Genomic DNA, 25,598 nt, shown 5'->3' on the forward strand with positions numbered 1-25,598 from the left:
TGACACACAAATAGCCCCCAAACTGCACCCCTCTCCCCTCTCTCCAAATATGCACAAGGCACATTCCTTGAATTGCTCCATGACTGTATATTTAAGGCAGTTGTTCTCTGCTGCTATTACTGCTGTGAAATATATTTATTTCATAATATTGTGTATGGTTTTACATACTAATAACAATGTATAATAATAATGTACATTATACCTTGAAATTTACATGTATTTATATTATTTGTTTTGTGCAGTCCAATGACAAGTAAACGCCATGAACTTCTGTATTGTGTGTATGTTCTAAATAACAATAAGGTGGCTATTCTATTCTATTCTATTCTATTCTATTCTATGTTATTCTATCTACTTCAAGGTTTGACATGTTGTGCATTCGGAGGTACTCATCTGCAGACTTTGGTTGTAAGAACTGGTTCTTTGAGTTAATGCTATCTTCCCATCAGCTTCAAGCAGTCTGGCTGTCTCTATTGACCTCTGGCATCAACAAGGCATTTTCATCCAGAGAGCTGCTGGTCTGGGTAAAACCCTTGGCCGCGCAAGAAAATTACAACGGATCAGCAGTTTCTGAAAGAATCAGACCAGCCTGTCTAGTACCAAGAAGCATGCCACGTTCAAAGTCACTTAAATCATATTTCTTCCTCATTCTGATGCTCATTTTGAGCTTCAGTAGGTCCTCTTGACCCTGTCGATATGCCTAAATGCATTGAGTTACTGATTAGCAGTGCGTGTATATGAGTCTTTGGTACGCCTAATGAAGTGGCTACTGAGTATATGCACAGTGCAGCAGTGAAGAGGCCAGTTAGGAGCATCTTTCACAAAAAGCTGTGTACATATATTTCTGAGGTATATGTACAGTATTCTGAAGTACTCTAATACAGCACCCTTGTACCAACTGAGTATCTGTTACATCTTTAATGACTTACCATTGTCCAAAATTTAATCTTAGTGTCCTAATTGTCTTGGTTCCGATGTGTATTCATTTGGCCCGAGTTGTCTGTTATTTGCAGACATATTTTAACTGAAATAAATAACTGAAACCATATTGAATTAATGATGAAAGGTTATCAATTCACCCTGAATTAAAGATTATTCTGTTAATATGAACTCCATTACTACGTGCGAGCTTAACTCTGAAAATATCAGATAGTTTGCATGCAAAATGTGGTTAATTGCAGGATATGAAAGCGGAGGGCAGGGCTTGTTTTGTTGCATTCCTGCGGACGGTTTGACCTTTGACCTGGTTGTTGCATTCCAGAGAGGCTTGTCCTGCAGCAGCACAGTCATCCCTTTCGTCCACACGGCTTCTACGCTAGAAAGACGATGTATGTTGAGCTAATTAAGACCAAGTAGCGATTCTGAGAGACTCGCAGACACCGCAGCGTTGAGCCGAGCTAAAAGGAAGCTCTTGACTGGCATCTGCACAGTTATCCCATAGCGTAGTTAGCATTTTTGCTAAACAACTAAACCGCCATCGTATTTTGAGGTTGCTTTGTAGACACACAGCGACTAGCCGCAAACACCAGCGCAGAGGAAATGAAGGACAAACAAAAGAGAAAGAAGGAGCGGACCTGGGCTGAGGCTGCTCGCATGGTAATCTCATTTTTTAATGTATTCAGCTACATGCAAAATATGTGTGGTTTAATGTGAATTGATGGGTCTAGATGTGTGGGTTTCGTTATTCTGCTCACGACTACAGCCTGGTTTCTGCTGTAGTATCAGCTAGCTATTGGCATTGTGGCGTTACCCTAACAACCTAAATACAGCCAGAAGGGTTGAGTTTAATATATATGGAAGAACGTAGCTACATTTTCCATCTTTTCCCGTTTCTTTCTGCTATTGATACAAAAAGCTACGTGACGCAGTATGCTAACGCTGGCTAGCATGCTAACGTGCACGTCTCCTGTTTTGAGCTCTTTGTTTGCTAGGGAGCTAGCTTGCTAGCTTTACGCTTATTACCATTCCAGCAGCTTGAGTAAAAAAACTAAAATAAAATAAAATAAAGAAGAAGAAGAAAAGTTATGTAAACTCTAATGCACGTTTACTGCCCGATGTACCTCCATATCACTGAATCTGTTAAACCCAAATGTGCACGTTAATGTAGTGCACATTTGGTTCAATGCCGTGAATGTTGTTGACGATAATGCACGCTAACGTTAGCAAAGCTAACAGCTAAGGTTAACCACTAACTCAGCTTTAATGGGAATCCGCGTTAGTGCTGAATGGTGTCTTGTGTAAAGACAAGCCGTGCGGTACAGCAGGCTAAACGCTACAACGAGCAGCAACAACGTCGGACAGAAACCAAATATTAGTCCCATTATATAGCTACAAATTACACGTTAGGCACTAGCAGGATCTGGGTTGGGTTGGTTATGGTACATGTAATAAGTGCACATGAAACAATGGAAATACACAGCTGTGAAACTGGTCGCATGGCAGATAAGGCAGATTCATGACTGTAGATTTGGGGTGAAGCTCAGACCGGCTAAGGTAAATGGCTTCGCTAGCTGTGTTTTGGCAAACTAGGCCCTCTTCTTTACTCCTCAAAGCCGGAACATAACATGTGGTGGGCAAAACATTATAAACAGCGCCCTCAATACTCATGTCCATTTCACGAGTACTGGAAACTGAAATGTCAGGAACAGATCAGTGTTAACGGTGTGCTGAAAGTGCCTGTCTAAAGGAGTCTTTTTCAGAAGTTTAGATTGTGGGACTCAGTGGACAGGTTTGATTTACTAGCTGGACTAAAGTAGTCAGAAGTGTATGCAAAAACCTCACACTGTTGACTACATGTTTAAACATAGTTTGTCAGGTAAAAGTATGAGAAATGTTCACACTCTTCATCAGGAAATAATCCTTTTCAGATATGAAAACTGTGAAAATGGGCAGTTTGATCTTCCTCTAGGATATTTGCCTCTGTGCAGCAGCAAGCAAGTTGTTTAGCCCAGTATGCTAATCCTGAAGCCTTTGTTACTTAGTGTTTATAGTGTTTGGCATTTTAGTGCATCTTTGTAGATATGCTGTCATACTGTACACTTTTACGGACATCTGAGTTGATGTTGGATCATTCAAAACCATTGCAGTGTTTTCTTGGCCATCATGCATTAGTTATACTGCAGTTTGTGGAGAAACAATGCTGCAGTACTCTGATTTGTACTTGGTTCACATAACTGCTACTGAGGTGTTTCTAAACAACAAATCACAAGGCGCTCAGCAATGTGCTTTTTGTTTTGATGGTCTCTTATCTTTTTGATCTGTCCTTCAGGGTTCCTTGTCCAGACTAGTTGAGGAAACTTGAAGCTGTGCGGTGTGGCAGTGATTGACATGTGCAGGCACATTTTATGGATAGCTGGATTTCATTGGCTTCGTTTTCTTTTGGGGGGTGCACATGTTTTCATTGCTTGTCTCGCTTGTGTCTGATGAAGATTTTCACATCACAACCTGTGTTGCGCCACACAATGTTTGTGTCATGTCGGTTGGTCGTGCACCTCTTGATTTTTGTAACATGGCGTGTTGCGCATGGCCGCCGCTGCTGGGTTGAAGACACAAGTGTACGATTGTGTCGCCATTTTAATGATAAACCTGCATAGAAGCTCAGCGACTTGCTGACACACAGAGGGAATGTTGCAGTTGTATGAAAACTTGAGTTTGTGGAAAGAACTTTGTCAAGTGGGGTTTTTTTTTTTTTTTTTGCAAAGTCTTGTCTTCTGGTTTTGACCACTTCTCCTCCTTATCAGCACATATCATGCGATATTGTCATTTAGGAGAGTACTGCAGCGGCTTCTTGCGCCTTAACAGCAAGTATAAATGACTGCACCTGTGTTTAGACGCCATGGTGTGGAGTGAAGCGACCACTGCGGAGGGTATATTGGCAGCTCTAGAAGGCATTCACAGCTGATGCTTCACATTACTTTTTAAGCTTTTGCCCATTTTTTTTTCCATTCGTTTCCCCGAGCCCTGTTAAAACGTTGAGGACCTATAAGCAGCTGATTGAGGATCTGAAACAAAGATTGAAGTTTTTTCTATAAAACAGTATAAAGCAGCAGTCCCCAACCCCCGGGCCTCGGACCGGTACCGGGCCGCGAGAGTTGAGGCTCAGGTGTGAAACGTATGGTTTTCAGGGTTTTTATTGGTTTTCAGCGTTATTTTGTTATCGTTTTTATCGTTAACTCGGTTTTCCTGGGTCTTTTCACGTGTGTTATGAATAAATCCTCTTTTTTTCGGTACCGGTACTAGTTTTATTTCGTTGTATTTATCCGCGACACCTTAAAGGCCGGTCCGTGAAAATATTGTCGGGCATAAACCGGTCTGTGAGGCAAAAAAGGTTGGGGACCGCTGGTATAAAGTATTTCTAACTAGGGCTGGGCCATATCATACCGTTCACGGTAATTTCGGTATAATGTTGTGCAAAGATAAGAAAATGAAATATCGCAATAGAATATGGGTAAAACGCGCATGCGCAGTGCCTTTGTTTTCATATGCACATGGCGGCGACGGAGAATGAGGAGGGCGAAAGCAGATCGTTGAATGAAACAGATGAACCAGAATTGGTTTGCAAAAATGCTGCAACTTCAGTGGTGTGGAACTGGTTTAGCTTTCGTCCGTCAGATACACAACAAAGCACTATTTTTGGTAGAGCATGCTAGCGGGCCATCGTTATTACCATGTGTTTTGGAAAATACGGCACACTTAAAATCAATCCTTTGATTTTTCTGAAAATCGACAGTGCCCCTTATAATCCCGTGTGCCTTATGTATGAATTCTGGTTGTTTTTACTGACCTTGAAACGATTTTATGTGGTACACGGCGCTCGAAAATCTGTCAAATGTTTTAGTACGACTTTGCTAAGCTACGAACCTGCACCGCTTGATGGATTATCGGAGCATTACGGCTATCGTAGGCAGGAGCCTCGCGGAGTGATACGTACTGTGCTTCAACATAATATTACTGTTTTGTGTGTGTATAACCTCTTTTTAAGTTTTGTGGATATTATACATGGTTATGCTGAGGATATGTCAGCCAGTTTCCACTGGAAATGCCTTTTGGTTAAACTGTCAGCAAGGATTTGCATTTGCACTGTTAAATTTTTATATAGCATTAATGCACATAAAAAACAGCTGCTTGTTTAAGTGAAAATACACTGATGGGGTTTTTTTGCGCTAATAAAGTTGTGGAGTTGTAAAGTAATTTGTCTAGTGTCAATTATATCGTCAGTTATATCGTTATCGCAAATTTTCAAATGTATATCGTGATAAATACTTTTGGTCATATCGCCCTGCTCTATTTCTAACTGTGGATTTCCAGTATCTGATATTTAGGACTTGCAAACTTGTGGCGAGTTTATAAGCCAAGTCAAGTTCTGGACGGAAGAAGACTGAGATTAGAGACCAGTCGTGGTAGTGCCCCACACCCAGCGTATTCACCTCCCCAAAGCAGTCAGCAGGAGAGGCAGTGTAGAATCATCGCAGCGATTCTCTCTATCACTGTTAGCTTTGTAGGTTTGAAAAATAAAGATCCACCATTAAATACTTAAAGAACACTGAAGCCTGGCCTGAACATTGGTGAGGATCTGCCAGACAATCACAGATATTCTGCACACTCAGAATATTAGAATGGGATTTACAGAAAATCTGCAATTTAAGATCAGAAATACTCTAAACAGATACTAATTGTTTCATTTCAATTCATCAGATTTACAAAGGGGAAAAATAAAGCTCTGAACTGACCATTGTATTATTCTCTAAGAGTTTGATGGGCAACATCTTTTTGTTAATCGAAATTATACAACTTTTCAGGAAACTTTAGTTTTCCAAAAAATATATTTTTTAGAGTGTCATTTCATTTCTACTTACTGGAAGCTGGAAACATGTTTTTGGTGCATGTAATAGACAGAAGCAAAAAGTTATGGGTGTATATAAAGCAAACTAAAATAAAGATCAATTGTCAGTATTTTGATTAATTACTCAACACATTAGTCTTGTGATTTTATTTTTGTTTTTTCCCCTTTCTAAAAACCCGAAGACAGCCCAGCTGTCTAGTTGTGTCAGTGCATTTAAATTTAAAACCTTTATAAGAATTATATGTTACTGTTCTCTGTGATAAGTCTCTGATGCATGTTTTTCATATAGAAAATGTTCACTACGTGCATCATCTTGGTCAAATTTCTGAATTGATCACATTTTCAGAGTCAAATGAGGATTCGTCTAAGTTTCTGGAGGGCACAGGTGCTGTGTGTGGAGGAAGTCTAGACTTTTAGGTGATCGTTTGGAGCTCATCATCTATTCCATTTTTCAAGAATTTATTTTCTCATAAGCCTCACGGTCAGCTGTGATTTAACTGGTCTACTTAAATCTTTAGTTTTGAATAATTCTGAAAGAATAACTACAAATTGACCAACATCCTAGCAACATGAAGGCTACATGACAGAATTGCACGCTCAATACAGGAAATCTCTCATTCTCTAGTACAACATAACCACTTTCGTGTGCTATCCTCCTTTAACGCTAAAACATCTAAGCGTGGCCATTTTGTCAGCATCCACGCTGCTCCGCCTCAGTCTGCAGCTTCATCTCCACAGCTTTGCTGCTCAGACCTAAAACTATTTGACTCTGGGTTTCCTTCTTTATTTGCTTGGATTAGTTCTCCACACCCTGGACTCTTTCTCCTCAGTTCAGCTACGTTTAACCCATTATGTCAAAGCTAATTGCCTTACTTCTTAGGCAGTTGCTCTTGACTTTACACAAGTTTAATTTGAGTGCACAGCTTTAGATTCCTTGGTAGTCTTTGTACATTTGCACCCTGATCATTGAAAAGCTCAGAAATGAGCGTACTTGCTATAAAACTTTAGGATGCTGTTCTTATCCTTACATACGTGTGTGTCTGTGTGATAAAAATATTTATATCTAATGTAAATTGCACCCAAAATGTCTTTTTGTGTTAATTTACCTGTTTTGTTTTGCAGCATGACGGACTAAATCTGAATTTCATTTTGTGCTGTTATACAACATAAAATGAATCTATAATTTTATTTATATAATGCCAAATCACAGCAACAGTCACCTCAAGACCTTTTATATTGTAAGGTGAAGACCATATAATAATGCTAACCTTGTATTTAGGTATTTTCTTAGTGGAGTGTTTGACAGTTTGTTTTCTTAAAATCTTTCACAGGTTTTAGAGAACTTTTCAGATGCACCCATGACTCCTAAACAAATTCTGCATGTCATCCAGACCAAGGGGCTGAAGGAGATGAGGTCAGAAACACGCACACTCATGCACACACACAAAAATTTGCAAGCTGATAATAATAATAATAGCAGGCTGCAAATGTATGCACACACTCACCTGAGAATAACAGATGAGGATCTATGATAAAGTGCAGTGACAGTGACAACTATTTATCCATTATTTATCCTGATTGAAAAAGCCATATTTATAAGTAGTAGTGTAATCTTAGATGAAGTACTGATTGATGGATGACAAACTATATGTGGTGCTGAAATTGTAGTAGTAGTTTTTTCTAAAACATTGTGGTTTACAAATTCACAGAATTTTAACCTTTTAGTTGGATGATGCATTTATATATTTTTAATGCTCTTATTCTGTTTTTAGCAGGAAATGAACTGATCATGTATTAGCTGAAATGTCACTGTGTTTATAAATTAAGTTTTTTTCCCCCTCTTTACATGGACGATTTGGCCTGCTGCTGATCTAAACAGGAGGTATGTTGGTCAATACATATTATTGTATATGTTACAGCAAATGGTCACAAATATTTGAGAATTCTAAAACCCTTTTTATGTTTGGTACCAACGTGTTTTAATATGCATGAACGTCTTTTACACTTTGGGCTACAGTTTCCAGACGGTTTATGTCAGGAACCTCCAGTTTGTCCAGGAAAGCTTTAAGGACAACTCCTTAACGCTTAACTGGTCACATTGAATACTGAGTTTTTGTCAGAGCGAGTGACCCTGGGAGTATTTCAATGTTTCGCCATGGAACACAAAATTGCTGAAACTCTTGAAAATCTAGTACAGTTTCCTTCAAACTTCAGAGGCATTGATGAAAGTCATGCTCTGAACATATTGATATGCACATTTTTACAATTGGGTGTTCGTGAAACGGCATGGTCATGGTGGCACACCAAGTTTTCGATTGTTTGCCATGAAGTACGAAGCTGCTGTAACTCGAAGTGTGTGTGTGTGTGTGTACATGTGTACAGTGGTACAGCTCCTTTGGCCTGCCTGGTCACCATGCTGCATTCCCAAGTGAGAGGGGATCGAGTCAAGAACAGTATCTTCTTCAAGCTACCTGGACGAATGAGTCTTTTTACTCTCAAGGTACTGAATCAACAATTCCAAAAATAATATTCTCCCAAATTCTGATGCAACTCTCAGCTTGTGTTGGTTATATTCACAGTGTGGTGAGTCTTTGCTACAAAAGTACTTGCTCACTGACTTATTACTAAATATTTGTACCAGTAGCTCCTGAAGCGCTCCACTTTTTTCCTAAACACCTGATGTTTTGATTGTTTAAAATTCTTCTTTGCACTGTTGGATTTGACAGTGTACATTATGCCTGCGGAGAATACTGTTATTAAGAAGGGCATCGCCTACTCTGCACTCTTTTGCTCTGTAGAAAAATGCTCCCCAGTGGACAAAGGCAACCTCTGAGTCAGAGACACCATCAGAGCCGGCTGGGGGTACGACACCCCCAGCTTCCAGCAGCAGCACCCCGGCAGCAGGCTCAGCCGTGGCCCCAGTTGGTCCCACTGAGGCCACTGAACAGGAGAGCTGCGACTCCACTGAGACTACTGCTGCTGCCAGTGTGGACAATGATGGTAACATCATTAAGCTGTGTGCTGGTCACCTCTTAGTGTGCATACTAGGGCTGTTCGATATAACGATATATATCGGATGACGATATAAAAACGTCTATCGTTTCATTTTACGCTATCGTTTGTTTTGTGGTGTCGCAAAATAAACTGTTTACGGCAATATTTTTTCATGGTTTTGATGGTCACTGTAGCGGCTATATTCATTTCTTAAAGTTCTCTCTTTATATTTAATATAACCACACTACAGACAGACAACCACTTGTTTTATGCGTTGTCGTTAGCAGCAACGACGGTAAAACCACGGCGTGTCCGCTTGTTTATTTTCCACATAAACCTTTCACAATAAAACTCAAGATCCTGTTGAGACTTTTCAAAATAAACTGAATCACGTGAAAGATGCAGAGTATTTACGGATGAGAGGCAAAAAAGAGCCGTCAGGTGCTAAAAAAATAAACCTTAGACTCAAACGTTAGTACAGACTTTTCCCCGCAGCACGCTGTGTAATAAATACTCATAAAGAAAACGGCGGCCGTTACAACTTATGTCTAAAAATGTATCGTTTCATGCATCACTTAAAACACTCGACTCTAGGTCCATGACGCCCAGCTGGAAACACTTCACGCAAGTCGAGCTGCCCGAGATTCACAGAATTTACAGAAAATGTTGCATTTTTGTGATTTATATCGTTATCGGACGATAGATGTCTTATATCGGGATATGAGATTTTGGTCATATCGCACAGCCCTAGTGCATACCACATCCCTTTTGTCTTTTCCTTAATGATGCTATGCAGTCATTCTGTTAGTCTAGTTGTTTGCAGCTCCACCTCAGCAGTGGTGCTTTGCTAGTCAGAGAGCTTAAAACAAAAGGTAAACAGTAAATGATGGCAGGATAGTGTCCTGTATACTGAACTGCATATCAGTAAGACGTACCAATTTAGCACATTTATATTCTCGGATGTGTTCGTTACATTGAATTAATTAGGATGTCCGAGTCTGATGTGGCCTTACAGATAAAAAGTGTCTGTCACTCCAGACCATGTAAATCATGAAGATGACTTGATTCCTTGGCCCCTGTTATGCAGCAGCCAGCAGTAAACACAAGCCCCCCTCTCCCTCAATACTGATGACCTTAGAGCAGCAGTTTCAAACATGAGGCCCCGGGGGCCAGAATGGGCCCGGCAAAGACTAATCCAGCCCACTGGATGGCTTTGGAAAATATGAAGGAAGGCAGTTTTAATTGTATTTTGATAGGTTTTACAGCCTTTCCTCTTGATAGAGACCTTCCCCAAAGCCATACGCCATACCACATACATACTACACTAAAATAGTTAAGTAATAGATAAACAATAAAATCATGTAAAAGTTCCTGTTTTTCACTGTTTACTGTAGAAAATTCCTTTATTTGGGAGAAAAAAAAAAGACAATTTCCATCAATCAATAAAAACTTTGTTTTATAAATATGGGGGAGTCTGGGCAGTGGGCTACCAGAACTTAAATAATTTTACACATTTATCATGTAAAAACACTGACATGCACTGTTATATATTAAGATCTGTCAGGGATTAAATGTGTAGTTACAGTTCTTTTCTTTTTTTTCTTTTTCTTTTTTCTGTCTTATCTCCTGGTCAGTATTACTCTGTGATGCAGTGCCTGTCCTCTGTTTGTTTTCCTGGGGCATTCAAACTATTTGAAACATACATTTCTGTTACTCAGTCTCATTGTTTCTGATATTTTGTAATCAAAGCTGAGAAATGTAAATGAAATGAGAATCCCCTTTGAGGCTCAGTGCAGTAACGCTTCCCAGAGAACCGCATGTGGGTCGACTTGATTCATTTATAAATGTGCATAAGAGTCAAAACCACAAGGTCTGTTGACAGAACTGTACAAAGAGGCTTTTATGTACTTTATTTATTTTAAAGTAACCATTTTACTAGACTGAAAGCAATAATGGTGTCATTAATAGAGATTAAGGTCAAATTTGTCAATATTGGGTAGAAGCCACAAATAAGCTTGAGTTTGGGTAGAAGCCATTTCATCGTCTTAGTTAAGACGTAAAAATTTAAGTTCTTTGCTACTTGCGGCTGCACGCCCACCTTGTAAATGTTAAGTGTATCTCTGCTGTTTGCAAACATGTGGAATAGTGATTATTTTTCTTTGGCTTGAAGCTTCAGTTGATGAGAGTTCATCCAGCGCCTCCTGCTCCGTGGAGCTACAGGCTCCCAGCAGCCAGCCTCAGACTCGCCTCAGCAGGTCAGCAGGACAGCAGGGTCGCACTGACACACAGCAGACCCAGCACGCGCAGACCAGACTGAGCCGCTCAAGACAGGTAGAGCCCTGCATGACACTATTTGTGGCTCCATGTCTAAAAGGAAATGGGATGTGTTTAGTAGTCACACATTTTAAGCAGTCTGCAATGTCATGCTGTATGGTACTTATACTGTGCTGCTGCCTAATTGTGTGTAACATAGATATGCAACACTTCATTCAGTCATTTCAGAATCATTTTTGATATATCAGAATTAAAAGTAATGTATATAATTTAGCTAAGAAGGTAGACCAGTTGATCTACTAAACAAAAGCCTGGTGGTGTGATTCCAGTCTGCATACCCAATCCAAAGCGAGCAAGATACTAACCCCAAGGTACTATCAAGAGAGTTGAATCAAGAGTGTAAATGTTGGCTAGAAAAAGTTGGTGTGAATGAAGCATGTGTGAAGAGCGCTCAGCTAGAATAGAAAAGCACTATGTAGGAAATGCTCCTTTTACTGTTTGGCTTATTTTGCAAAAAAAAAATTAAAAACATTTAAAACTGTTGAGTAGGGCTGCCACAAACGATTATTTTGATAGTTGACTAGTCACTGATTATTTTTGTGATTAGTCAACTAATCAGATCATGCATCCATTGGACGTTAAACACACAGCTTATTGCACCAGCATGCGTCTGTTCTTATATAACTATCATTAGCTTACAGCTTGAAGTGTTTAAGGTATGTGCTAACTAAAAATAAAGACAAGATGATAGTTTATTAAAGTTTTAATGAAATTTGCAGATTGTCTCGGTGGAGTTTAATAAACTCGGCCGTCTGTTCTTTCTATGTAAAATATAACAAGACACTGGAGTAAACTCTCGACCATCTCACACTTCTGTTTAATCAGTTCTCTTTTTGACATTTATTCAGCTGTGTAAAAACTATAACTTTAATCTCAGCCAAACCGATTTACTGAGGAACAAATAAAACGCTGAAAAAAGCCAAACAATAACATTTTTAAATTATCTGAGTGGCTTATATATCATGTTTAACCTGAGTAGCGAAAGACTGCGGGGTGTGTAAAAATGATGTGCCAGGCGTTCGCTGTTCTCGCCAGCTCTAGTGAGCCTTGAACCCTCTAGCTATCGAGCTGGTGGGTAACAGACGTCTCTGAAAACGTCGGAGCACTTTTACAAATATGTGATGTCTTGATAAACCGAGCAGATATTTCTGTCTTCGAATTTGGACAGGCTTCGCCGCGTCGCTGTAACGTAATTGGCCTACAAATGCGGCCTCTGAAGGATGCTGCCGCTAAATTTGGACACAGCTATTATTCGGGTTTTAACGGCAGCTGGTATCCCTGGACATGCAGTGCTAACCCTAACCCTTATTACACTCTTAAATCCTACTACTTATTCCTGCGTCTTTCGGGATTTTACAAAGCTTCAAACGACGCGTCGATTATTAAATTAGTCGTTGACGATTTTAATAGTTGACGTAATCGTGACTAGTCGACTAGTTGTGGCAGCCCTGCTGTTGAGCATAATTTTTACTGTATTAGTTGAGGTTAGTTTTATTTTAATTTTAGTTTTATTTCTATAGTTCACAACACCAGTTTTCTCAGCAGTCTGAGAACGAAATGCTCTTTTGGGGTGATGCGGTACTATGGGGGCTATGATCAAACTTGATCATTTAGTTTTTTGAGATGACAGATTATATTTATATCATCAGAGTTAATTCTGTGTTTAGCAGGGAGCCGATAGAACTGATGTAATGTGCCAGAGCTATAGTCCGCCTCACTGCTGCGACTGAATCTCTTGAAGGCTTTTCACTCAGCTTTTAGAACAGTCCTACATCAACGATTAACTATAAAATGAAACATTTCAAGAATTCTCCATTTAGACAAGGAAACATACCAGTCAAAAGTTTTTACACACGTTCTCATTTAATGGTTTTTCTTTATTTTTACTTTACTTCTCCTGTCTACATTGAAAACACATACTGAAGACATCAAATACATGAAGCAAGATATATGGAGTTATGTAGCAAAGGTTCCTCAAAGTAGCCGCCCTTTGCTTTGTTGACAGCGCTGCAAACCCTCGGCCTTCTCTCAGTGAGCTGAGCTGTAGTCACCTGAAATGGTTTCACCTCACAGGTGTGCCTGTCAGGGTTCATTTGTTGCCTTCTTAATGGGGTTGGGACCATCAGTTGTGTTGTGCAGCAGTCAGGTTGGTACACAGCTCACAGCTCTATTTGACAACTGTTAGAATTCATGTTATGGCCTCACTGCTGCGACTGAATCTCTTGAAGGCTTTTCACTCAGCTTTTAGAACAGTCCTACATCAACGATTAACTATAAAATGAAACATTTCAAGAATTCTCCATTTAGACAAGGAAACATACCAGTCAAAAGTTTTTACACACGTTCTCATTTAATGGTTTTTCTTTATTTTTACTTTACTTCTCCTGTCTACATTGAAAACACATACTGAAGACATCAAATACATGAAGCAAGATATATGGAGTTATGTAGCAAAGGTTCCTCAAAGTAGCCGCCCTTTGCTTTGTTGACAGCGCTGCAAACCCTCGGCCTTCTCTCAGTGAGCTGAGCTGTAGTCACCTGAAATGGTTTCACCTCACAGGTGTGCCTGTCAGGGTTCATTTGTTGCCTTCTTAATGGGGTTGGGACCATCAGTTGTGTTGTGCAGCAGTCAGGTTGGTACACAGCTCACAGCTCTATTTGACAACTGTTAGAATTCATGTTATGGCAAGAACCAATCAGCTAAGTAAAGAGAAACAACAGTACATCATTACTTTAAGAACTGAAGGTCAGTCAGTCTGGAAAATTGCTAAGACCTTGAATCTGCAGTCGAAAAAACCATCAAGCGTTATGATGAAACTGGCTCACATGAGGACTGTCCCATGAAAGGAAGACCCAGAGTCTCCTCTGCTGCTGAGGATTAAAATTCATCCGAGTCACCAGCCTCAGAAATCACACGTTAACAACAGCTCAGATTAGAGCCCAGATAGATGCCAAACAGAGCTCCAGTAGCAGACTGGAACGTCTTTTTTTGTTTACTACATAATTCCATATGTGTTCATTCATAATTTTGATGCCTTCAGTGAGAATATGCAGTGCGATATGTGAAATTTTTCCAACCGACAATCGTCAGTCCATTAACCGAGGATAGGCGACATATTCACGCAGGTGACCTTTTGATGGACAGAGCAATTAATTTTTTATCTGTTGTTTGGTCGAGTGTGTAAGACAGATAAATACTGGAACGGCATGTAAACATGGTTTCCCTCCCCATCATTGTGTGGGGTGTTTTTGTTTGTTTTGTTTTTTATTTAAATAAAATGTTTTTTTTTCTTACCATAGGCTACTGCTTTTCTTTCTTTCTGTTATGAGTATTATTATTTATTTTTTCCCTTAACTGCTTCTCTTGGCTTCCACCAACATTATTAGCCAACTTACTCATGGGCAAATAAATAAACTGCTCTTGTAAAAACGATCGGTGAAAGGCTCAGCCTATTGTCAATGGGCGATATATTAGTCTAATCGCCCAACCTTAGTAAATAGTCATGAACATAAAGAAAAAACATTAGATGAGAAGGTGGGCTCACAAAGTGGGCTTTAATAAGCCAAACTGAATCAAATGTGACTTACTAAGTAGTCAGGTACAAGCGAACAGTTACATTATTCCCCCAGTAACAGCACTTCTGCATATGTCTGCCGTTTGTTTTCTACAGTCAGGAAGGCAGAGGAAGAAAGCTGTTATGATGCCTCGCGTCGTCCTCACCCCTCTAAAGGTGAATGGAGAGCATGTCCCCTCAGGTAAGAGCCTCTCTTGAATTCTCTCACACAGAATCAAGAAAAACACCTATTGCAAAAGTTGGAATACAGACTAGTGGCCATCCTGATCCAAGAGATATCAGTGTTATTGAAATTCATACTCATTGCCAACAGAATCATGGAAAACATACTGAAAAAAATTCAAGGTTTGATTCACCAGCCATCATATGCTGGATTGTACCAGTGTACCGGTCATAAATTTATGCATGAAGAGTCATATTTTTAAACTTGTTGATTTGTTGTTACGCACCAGGGCTGGTACCTGGAAGCTTGTGCTCTGAACAGTGTTTATGAGCAGTGCATGACTTTGTTGCTTTGCAGCTGAACTATAGCATCTGTCTACATCATCTTGAGTTAAAAGTTTTCTGGGGGGTTTGTCATGAATAGGTCCCATGAAGCGGAGTCGGGGAGGGGTGGATGTAGACTTTGAAACGCCAGGCTCCATCCTGGTCAACACCAACATCAGAGCTCTCATCAATACGCGGACATTCTTAGCTTTCCCGGTGCACTCACAACAGCAGCTGCTGCAGCTGCTGCCTGAGGTGGACCGACAAGTAAGCGGTCTTTCTATTCTTTATTCCAGTTTATGTTTACTGTAATATTATATGTGCCAATATCTAGCACAGGGCAAATGAGAAACGAATAAAACTGATCTTTTTAACATTTACTGCAGGGAGGAAGAAAAAAAGAGAATTTTGAGCTTGTAGATATTTGTGTACAGCAGTAATTTCAGTAGTGTGCAGCGGTGTGCCTGCTCTACTGCGGACTTTTTGTATTCTTGGAATAATGAAATTTTAAATTCCTTATACAGTTATTTTATATGTGTACTTAAAAACGTTTTTAGTGTTGTACTTAGGGCACCAAACACTCAAGTGTGTACTCATCACTTGACTTGTTGTGTCACGTCATTTTGTCTCTGGTTGTAGATTGGACCTGATGGCATGGCCAGACTGAGCAGTTCAGCTCTTAACAATGAATTTTTTACCCACGCCTCCCAGAGCTGGAAAGAGAGGCTGGGTGATGGTAAGTTTCTGGTCATTCATAGACAGATTGCCATGCTTTACTGACTTCATCACTGTTCCTCAATAGGGTTTGACATAGTGCTGGGCGATATGGAAAAAATATTTATCACGATATGAATTATTTTATATCATGATAACGATATATATCACGATATACCACCTGACCTGTGGTCATCTGGAAAGTATGCAGTCTGTAAACAGCGAGTGGAGAGGGTGCAGTCTTTGTTTTGAGTTACTGTAAAGTATGTCGCAAATCCGGGTGCACGTAAAGCAGCACCATGTTGCAAAACCACAAGACAGTTTCTTTGCAAAAATATCATTTTTTTATACTTTATTTTCTCTTGCATAAAGTTCAGAGTATGTATAGTGAGAAGACAACACTAATATATTTGCACAGGCTATTTAACCCTTTAAGACCTACCATAGAACCAAGTCCGCCAGAGCTTATCTTTACATTTATTTATTTTGAGTGTCTTCATAGTTTTATTTTTGAGATACACAAATTTTTATATATAAATGAAAATAAATAAATGCAAATTTGCAAAAAAACAGCATGTGCATCAAAATAAACTATTTCCAACAGTGTAATTTGACTTCTAAGCATCCCAGAAACGATACAGAAGAGCATAAAGTCAAACATGACTTTTAAAAACACCAACATAGACTTTGAAGCTTAAAAAACTGCATTTTCCGCGAAAGTGACGTCACTTCCGGTTTCGGACAGGTAATGGCGGACATGCGATAGTTCGCGCTGACTTATATTCCAACTAGGAAGTGTTATGAACAGCTGATCGGATCGGCAAAGCCTGTTTCTGGAATATTATGTTTTTGTTGCTGCAAGTCTGGAATATTATGTTTTTGTTGCTGGAAGTGCTTTTTATGCAATTTTTGCAAAGCTATATGTGGAAGAAAACCGTGACCTAGGGCAAACTAATGGAATAAGATGCAAGTACAACTCCTACGGTTTCATATGCAAAAAAAAAAAACATTATTGCACTACCTTACGTGGTTCCAGTTCTACAGGGATTTAAAAATAGTTAGGGAAAACGGAGTGTGCCTGCTCTGACCGGTTGTAAAGGGTTAATGATATATTTTATGTAATAATTTGTAAAATTCGGGTTAGAAACGATAGAAACGATAGAAGACAAATGGCACGATAGACACTTTTCTATCGTCCACACGATATATATCGTCATATCGCCCAGCACTAGTTTGACATAACCAATGGCCCAATGCCTCAGAGCCAGTAAAACAAGATTGTTTGGCCATCTGCTGTTTGCTCCAGTGGCCGTGTTTCCACCTATTGCAATTCCACAACTTCCTGTCTAAAAGGAATCCTCACCCACACGTAGTTTCTTCTTCGATTCAGTATGAAAGAAATGGAGACTTCTTAGTGACTGTGAAAACAGGATAAAAGATCTTCAATGAATTTATTTCAATATAGTTTTCGGACTGTAAAAATGTATTTAGGAAATCATGCAAAACATTTTTAACCCAAGCAGCATCTGTTTATCTGAATGAAAAAGGTTGATAGCACTGAAGATGATGTTATCATAGTTGCAATTTATGGTGCAGCATCTCTTCTGACACAGCAAGCACAAAACGACAGCACCAAGATCATGAACCTAGGTGGAATGAAAGAAGCATTTGTCTTTTTCAGTGGTGTTTAGTACTGTAATTACAGTCATACTCGTACTCGTCAAAGCCAGCACAAGTCTATTATCAAACCGCCTGTGCACATGTTCACCCTTCTAAATTTATTTGAACGCTTTATTGACTGAATTTGTAAGTTTGCTCTCCTACAAAGAAATGAAAAGTTCTTGATTTATATGGTAGCTGTAATCGAGAGAGACACAATATGAACCAAAAATCCAGAAAGAGAACATTATATATAAGTTAGAAATTGATTTGAATGTCACTGATTGAAAGAAGTATTTGACTACAATTTTACCTACAACCCCAGCCAGAATTCTGGTTCACACAGATTGGGGGTGTGCTCAATTACAGATACTCCTGATCACAACTCATGATGTATATAAAACACATATGTCAACATAATAAATTTCCTCCATTCCAAACTTCTCCACCACCATGGCCAAGACCAAAAAGCTGTCAAAGGATGTCAGGGACAAGACTGTAAACCTGCACATGGCTGGAATGGACTATAAGATCATCAGAAGGCTTGATGAGAAGGTGGCAACTGTTGATGAGATTATTTGGAAATGGAAAAAGTATAAAATGCCCATCAGTTGCCCTGGGATGAGAACTGTATATGGATTGACTCTTCATATAGTGCTTTTTTTTTTTTCCTTACTGTACCTGACCACTGAAATTGCTTTATACAACATACCTCATTCACCCATTCATAAAAGACTTTTTCTGTGCCTGAGCATTTTGGATCTAACATTCACACTCTTTCTTATTTCACTGAAGACATGCAAATCAGTTGGTGTTTGGTTCATATTCTGTCTCTCTCCATTTAAATGAAACTACCATAAAAATTAGAGACTGTTCATTTCTTCAGACATGAGCAAACTTACAAATTCAGCGGGGGATCAGATCATTATTTCCCCCACCGTATGAATATACAAAATTAGAGATAGAAAATTAAACTACCTAGCAGTTTATACGGTATATAAATGCCTGTGAAAATCTGCAAATCACTTTTCACTAATTGAGGTCATTTTATGTGCATAAAAATTCCCTCAAGCATGACTTTAGTGAATAGGTCTATTGAGGTCCATGGTTAAAAGAAAGTTGAGATTTTCTGAAGCATTCCTATGACTACTAACACCTTTTTGACTAAAAATGCTAAATCCTTGACATGTGTTTGATCTGTTTAGGTGAGTTCACCCATGAGATGCAAGTGCGTTTCCGACAGGAAATGGAGAAAGAGAAGAAGGTAGAGGTGTGGAAGGAGAAGTTTTTTGAAGAGTATCATGGGCAAAAGTAAGAGCCAAATCATTTCATCTAAATTTAATGTATTGTTCACGTTTCAGTATTATTGCTAGACATGTAGTATCCTTTTAACTGAAAATGTTTATATTTCTGCCCATACTGTTACATGTAATTGAGACATCAGCCTACAATAGCTTACATGTCATGTTCAGTCTGGTATTCACTGTGTGCTAAATTGTGTTGCTGTGTACTTGTAGGTCTGGCCTAACACAAGAAGAGTCACTAAAGCTTACCATGAGTGAAGCCAGCGAAGTTGCAGCTAGTGTGCTAGACAGTGATGTGACTGTGGTGGCAACCGGTGCCCCCAAAAGACGCAGCGTAGGTCGGCGGAGGCGAGATGGTAGGATGAGGAGACGTACTCGAGCTGACCTGCGCCGGAGGGCTCGCAGAACCATCTGCAAGACCACTCCATCCCTGCAGTCTGCAGAAGCAGCTGAGGCCAATGCAGCTGTGGATATTTCAGCAGTTTCTGTTGGCTCTCCCATGTCCGAAAACACAGTGGTTCAGGGAGAGGTAGTGCTGCAGACCGACTGTGGGGTGGAGCTCCCAGATGAGAGTGGTTTTACAGAGCCAAAGCCTTCTCCCATTCCAGAGCCAGTCACATTGCCACCCCCCACACCTGCACCAACTCCCAGCCCCAGCCCCAGCCCAGCCTCAACCAGCGCAAATGAAGAGCATGAAGTCGCTGCTCGCTTGCTCCCCGAAGAGAGTGCACCAGTGTTGGCTTCCACCACTTCTCCATCCTCGTCGTCGTCCTCCTCCTCTTCATCTGCCTCTTCACCTGTTTCTTCACCATCTTCACCTTCTGATAGACAGGGAACATTTGTTGGAGTCCTGGACTCTTCTTCATCCTCCTCAGCCTCCTCAAGTGCTGCAGTTGCTGCAGATCCCCTGGACGATACCGCTTCTGTGATCACCTCCATCACAGGAGGAACTGCCACCAGCAGCCGTGAGAGTAGCCCATCTGTTAGTCCAGCTGCCACCCCTCTGCCCACCACCCAGCTGAAAGAACAGAAGAGAAGGCAAGATGAGACTGAAGCCTTTTCTAGCTTCCCCGAAAAGAGGCCACGGCTTGATGACCGTCAGTCCTTTCGTACCACAATTGACAGTGTGTGTTCAGAAAAGCCGCAGCCGACAACAGAAGAACCCAAGGTGCCACCTATCCGGGTAAGTGTTAGTGAAAAAATCTAGAAAGCTCCAGGATTACTTTCTGTCACACACAGTTCTTGGTGCACAAAGACAAGTAGTCTATATAGATGAATGGATAGCTGCTTGTTATCAGATAAATTTTGACTTGCTGTCCCTGTGTTTGTTTCTCAGATTCAACTGTCCAGAATCAAACCTCCCTGGGTCAAAGGGCACCCCACCTACCAGATCTGTCCCCGGATCGTGCCGCCCGGCGAAGGCTCGCGCCGGTCGGGGACAGGGGGTGCGCGCACCTTGGCGGACATCAAAGCCCGTGCACAACAAGCCCGTGCCCAGCGCGAGGCCGCTGCTGCTGTTGCAGCCTCTGCCGACGGGACAAGCCCGGCCAGGGTCAGGCTGCGGCCTGGTGCTGGGCTACCGGATAGCAGCAATGGAAGACGATCGCGAGAGCATCCAGGACCTATCGAGCCCGGAGGAGGAGGAGGAGGTGGAGAAGAAGAAAGTGAAAATGGAAATGAAACAAGGGGAAGTAGTGGGACGGAAGAGCAGGGATCGTCTTCAGGCACTAATTCGTCTGGAACACAACTACAGCTTCTTAATGTAGAGCCTACATCTGAGCGTTCCCCTTCATTGTCCACTACCTCAACCTCCATGTCCTTGGAGCCCCCACAGACGCCAAGTCCTCAGCAAGCGGAACCAGTTGGGGGGGCAGATGGAGAGTTAATTGAAGCAACCACAGCTAGTATCCAGAGCTCCTCCAACGGACTCACAGATGGGGCTGCCTCACTTTCTTCAGAGCCTGATGTGTCTGAGTCACCAGCCATGCAGTCTGCCAGAGAAAGCCAGGTAGTTGAAACTGGTGGCGGTGCCCCTACAGAGAGCACAACCGTTGGTTGTGAAAAACCTTCATTGGCACAAACCTCTATCCCAGATTCCCTTCCGAGGTTTGGGGCTCAGGGTGTGGATGTTATTCAGACGCTGGCCAGTTCTTGTCATGCCAAGGACCAGGAGCAAGGGAAGGAGGCTGGATTGGGTAGTGTTATCCAGCATGGCTCTCACCATGTTGACCCCCAGGAGGCATTCTCCCATACAGCCACTGAGAGACAGCGATCAGATGGATCTTCACCCCAACATGTGGATACCTCTAGTGCTGAGAAAGATGAGGCTGGCACATATAGCGACTCAACAGAAACCGCTTCAGACTGTGAGAATGAAAGCCAGGAGGAAGAGCAGCAGCAGCCTGGCCACGAATGGTGTCCTCAATTGAACACTCAGAGAAATGGCCAGCTGGTGATTTGTAGCCCTCAGAACCAACAACCGGTCATCCAGACCCACATGACTAGCCGCCACGGCCAGACCGTCATTCAGCCTTGCTTCCCCAGCAGCATGACTCAGCCACAGCACAGCCGTATCCATTCACAAGACTCTAATGCTCTGTCTGCACCCCTGCCACAAGGGCTAAGGGACACAACTGTTGTTAAAACTGAGTCTGGAGATGACTGTAGAGCCTCCAGACTGAGCTCTGAAGAGGAGTGTCGTGGAGCTTTAAAGTCTTCTGCCACTCACTCAAATGCTGTAACTGCCTCCAAAAGACTGGCCAGTTCAGTCAGACTTGTGTCCAGTGTGGAGGCCAACAACCCTTTGGTCACTCAGTTACTTCAGGGCAGCCTGCCTCTGGAAAAAGTTCTACCCTTACACTCTGCCAACAGACTGGAGATTAGCAGATTACCAGGAACCCTACCCAGGCCACCAGCAGCAAGAACCCCAGGGACTCGTAACAGGCCTGAGGTTTCAGCCAAATCTTCAAGCCCAGAGCTGACTACTCCAGTCCAGATCCATAAGTCCCCAACATCCCGCCCAGTTTCCTGTCTGATGGAAGCCCCAGCTGTACCGCAGTATCAGTCCTCCCAGGCCCCTGGAGCTGTTCCAGTCATCACCCCTCTGCCACCCTCCTCCAGCGGTTCCTTGTCCTCCAGAAGTAAGCAAGACCTCATGTCTGGGTCTGCTGTGGAGTCTGCAGTTATCAAAGAGTCTCATGGTCAGCAGCCTTCCCAGGGAGCCACTCCAGACAGGCCTCAGTCAGTCCATCGGACCATGTGCAATGGACCCTCTCCTCCTCACGCAGACCCCTGCCCAACAGAGGTGATACCTTGTATTAAGATTAACTGGCGTCCCCCACAATCTCAGCTTCCCCACTCTCTGCAACAACCCCCGTCTCCTGCACCCACTGTAAAGAACGAAGTTGGTGCACGACCCTCTTGTCAAGCTATTGCCAAATCCTCACTCAGTGTACCCTTAAGTGTTACCAAAAAGGAACCTGGGAACTCTGTCGATGGCTATCTAAGCGGCGGGGCAATAGAAGGACTCATCAACATGGAGTTTACTTTGGCCAGGATGGCAAAGAAAGATCACAGCAAAGCTCCCTACTCCTCTGGCTCTCCCTCTTCCTCCTGTTCTCCCTCACCCTCCGCTCCCTCCCTTCCCTTCCATCTTTATGGGAAGCTCCCCAAGCAGGGTGGAGGTGTTGGAGGGGTAAGCTACACAGCCAATGTTTCAGTGATGGACAACAGCAGTTTCTCCCGGAGCATGGCAGACAGTGTGCTGCAGCTGCACCCCCGCTTGGGTCCCAGCCAGACTACCCTCAGCATTCAGGCCTTTACTGACAGTACGGCAGAGGAAGTGGCACTCAAGTGCTCGTGCCGCCTCAAAGCCATGATCATGTGCCAAGGCTGTGGTGCCTTCTGCCATGATGATTGCATCGGGCCCTCCAAACTCTGTGTGTCATGTCTGGTGGTCAGATAGTATGCTGAAGTTTCAGTGCACTGTAGAACTGCTGTTTGTATAGTGTGAGCAGCAGGGCCGCAGCTTTCAGAGTGTTGCCAGAAACCTAAGTATGGTAGAGAACACAGGAGAAGCCAGATGGTCAACATTTGCCTTGTAAAATATGACTGGTCTGTATTGTTGCAGATTTCCTGTTTTTGTTTGAGCTGTACTGATTATTGTTGTTATTGTTGTTATTATTATTATTATTATTAATTATTATTATTATTGTGCATTGGGGCATGATTGATTGTAAATTGTGCCTTTTTTTTTCTCCTCAAAAACATTTACCTCATCTTATCTTGCTCCACCTGTTATCATTTGGTGGCCATCATTTTTTTGGTCCCGTTTGTCAGTCAACGGGGAATTACTGTTGTCTCTGCGCAAAGAAGTATTTTTTTAACCATTAAAATGAGTAAATGACATTGTATCACCAGTTTGTTTTTTTTGACTCATTTTATGATTCCGTTGAGTTCTAGTTTGTAGTTACAGTTAATTACCAAGAACAAATAAAGTGAACGTTATGTGCTGTTAAAATTTGAATCCTTGATAACTTTCAGAGTTTTTACCAGCAATGGGGATTGTGTTAAAATACTGCACCTGCCACGTGGCAGGAGCAGCACAGGACTGGCTGGAAGAACACAATGATTTCAGGGTATCCACGGGATGTGCCGGAACAAGCCAGAGACCGGATGCAACCAACTGCACCCTAAGGATCTGCTGCCAGCATGAAATGGGACCCTGTGCCCTGAAGTGTCAGAGCTGATTGGTGATATGAGACAGAATTTGTATTCATTTTTGTATTTGTTTTTTTTTGCGTTAAAAAATTGTAGGCACAGAAACTGATAAATCAGTCAGACTGTACCAGTATAAACAGCTATACACACATTTTATTAGCTAAAGGATAACCAAGGAGTCTGCTTCATACTCCAGAGTTGGTGATGGATTTCTACACCGTTCTGTGCTGGGATCTGTATAATGTACTTTCTGCACTGTACATGGCCCCTAAGGTAGTGTTATTAGAAATGTTATGAGAGAACAGTGCATATGTTTTCTTTGCGATGCACATTATCCACACTATCCTGGACACTTGTTCAAGGCATCTGTCAAAGTCAACGACCTGGAAGCATTATATCTAATGAAACAGACTATAGCATGTAGTTAAGGCTGCAGCAGGTGACCCTGAATCCTCCCGTAGTTGTGCTGTGGCTGCTGGGGTTTCCCATCATGCACTGAGTGTTTCTTCTTCACTCACCATGTCTTTGTATACCACTCTGCATTGAATTATTAGTTATTATTAATCTCTGGCTCTCTTTCACTGTGTGTCTTTGTCCTGTCTTCCATCCTGCACTCCCTACCAGTCACAGCAAATGGTTACCCCTCCCTGAGCCTGGTTCTCTAAAAGGTTTTTTCCTGTTTAAAGGGGAGTTTTTTCATCGCACTGTTGACAAGTGCTTTCTTACAGGGGGCCGTTTGATTGTTGTTTTCTCTAGTATTGTTATTGTAAGGTCTTTATCTTACAATATAAAGCACCGCGAGGCAACTGTTGTTGTGATTTGGTGCTATATAAATAAAATTTATATCAGATGGATCTGTATGTTTGATTTGGATTTTATTCCAGATAGTGTTCCTGATGCAATTTACCTGAGGATTGGGACCAATAGGAGGACACTAGCTTGTGATCGCATGGGGTCAGGTTTTTGTATCTAGAATAAAATTTAAAATCCTTCTTTCGTAGGATATGATGAAACCTGATATCTTAAAGACCTTTTAGTACTGTATTACCCCGACAGAGCACTTGCTTCCTCAAATTTCTAAAAGTAGAATGTGAGGCAGAACCTTCAGCTACCTGGCTCCCAGTTTGGTTTTGGCTGAAACCCTCGCTACTTTGAAAGTCACTTGGTTATGCTATATGCACAGGCACTGTGGTGGACTTTCCTTGTTGCGCTGAACATTTCTTCTCCTTTCACTTCTATTTAATCCTGATGGTTATATATGTCACTACCACACGTCATTAATGTTTGTCTCCTCTCTCCCCTTCTGTTTTGGTCTTGCATCTCTTTCCTTTTGTTTTTCTCTTAACCCACCAAAGTAGTGACAGGCTGCCCCTCTTTGTGTCTGGTTCTGCAGAAAGTCTGTTCTTGTTCAAATAAAACAACAACAGAAAACACAGTTATTCCTTCCCATTGTTACAAAGTGCTGCTCATGGAAGTTTTTCCGATTGTTGGGGTTTCTCTCTTATATTGTATATAGTATAAAGCACCTTGAGGTGACGGTTGTTGTGAAGTGATAATGTATGAATAAAAATAAACTGAACTGAATACAAGAGAATATTGGAAGTATACTAGAATTAGTCAAGGAGCTTGGAAAGAAAAGCGTCTGGACTTTTAAGTTGCTTGAAGACGTTTCACCTCTCGTCCAAGAAGCTTCTTCAGTTCTAGGGTCAAATGGTGGAGAGTCCCAGATTTAAGCCCTATGGGAGTGTCCCCAAGAGGGTCATGGACCCCCCTATTGATCCTCTACCTAATCAGACGAGAGCTAGATGGCAAACTGTGTCGTAAGCTGCCCCCTCTTCAAAGATGGTTGTTCACAGTGGACATAGATGGCTTCTTTCACACCACCTGTTTTCTCTGTCCAAAATATGAACATTGGCGTCCTTGAAAGAGTGGCCTTTGCCCTTTAGATGCAGATGGACCGCCAAGTCTTGT

At 41.6% G+C, this 25,598-nt stretch overlaps 1 protein-coding gene across 2 annotated transcripts; it reads left to right on the plus strand.

Annotated features, from left to right (window-relative positions):
- Positions 1-1,265: 1,265 nt before the first annotated feature.
- On the plus strand, positions 1,266-23,427 carry asxl1 (ASXL transcriptional regulator 1). Of its 2 annotated transcripts, XM_063463471.1 has the most exons (12): positions 1,266-1,596; positions 7,174-7,256; positions 7,722-7,724; positions 8,225-8,342; positions 8,641-8,842; positions 11,007-11,167; positions 14,842-14,926; positions 15,332-15,498; positions 15,871-15,967; positions 18,810-18,915; positions 19,122-20,091; positions 20,245-23,427. In XM_063463471.1, exons 1-12 carry the CDS (start codon positions 1,540-1,542, stop codon positions 22,870-22,872), a joined length of 4,677 nt encoding a protein of 1,558 aa, XP_063319541.1. In that variant the 5' UTR covers positions 1,266-1,539; the 3' UTR covers positions 22,873-23,427. The 2 variants fall into 2 exon arrangements, with proteins under 2 accessions (XP_063319541.1, XP_063319540.1); XM_063463470.1 differs by lacking the exons at positions 1,266-1,596; positions 7,174-7,256 and having other exon boundaries at positions 7,609-8,342.
- Positions 23,428-25,598: the final 2,171 nt, after the last annotated feature.

The sequence above is a fragment of the Pelmatolapia mariae genome, linkage group LG20, assembly GCF_036321145.2.
Source record: "Pelmatolapia mariae isolate MD_Pm_ZW linkage group LG20, Pm_UMD_F_2, whole genome shotgun sequence".
In the NCBI taxonomy this organism is placed as follows: domain Eukaryota; kingdom Metazoa; phylum Chordata; class Actinopteri; order Cichliformes; family Cichlidae; genus Pelmatolapia; species Pelmatolapia mariae.

Coding starts and splice junctions, on each gene's coding strand:
- asxl1 (XM_063463470.1), top strand. CDS start 7,998: ATGGAACACAAAATTGCTGAAACTCTTGAAAATCTAGTACAGTTTCCT. Junction 15,968..18,809: donor GAAAGAGAGGCTGGGTGATG/GTAAGTTTCTGG, acceptor TGATCTGTTTAG/GTGAGTTCACCCATGAGATG. Junction 18,916..19,121: donor GAAGAGTATCATGGGCAAAA/GTAAGAGCCAAA, acceptor GTGTACTTGTAG/GTCTGGCCTAACACAAGAAG.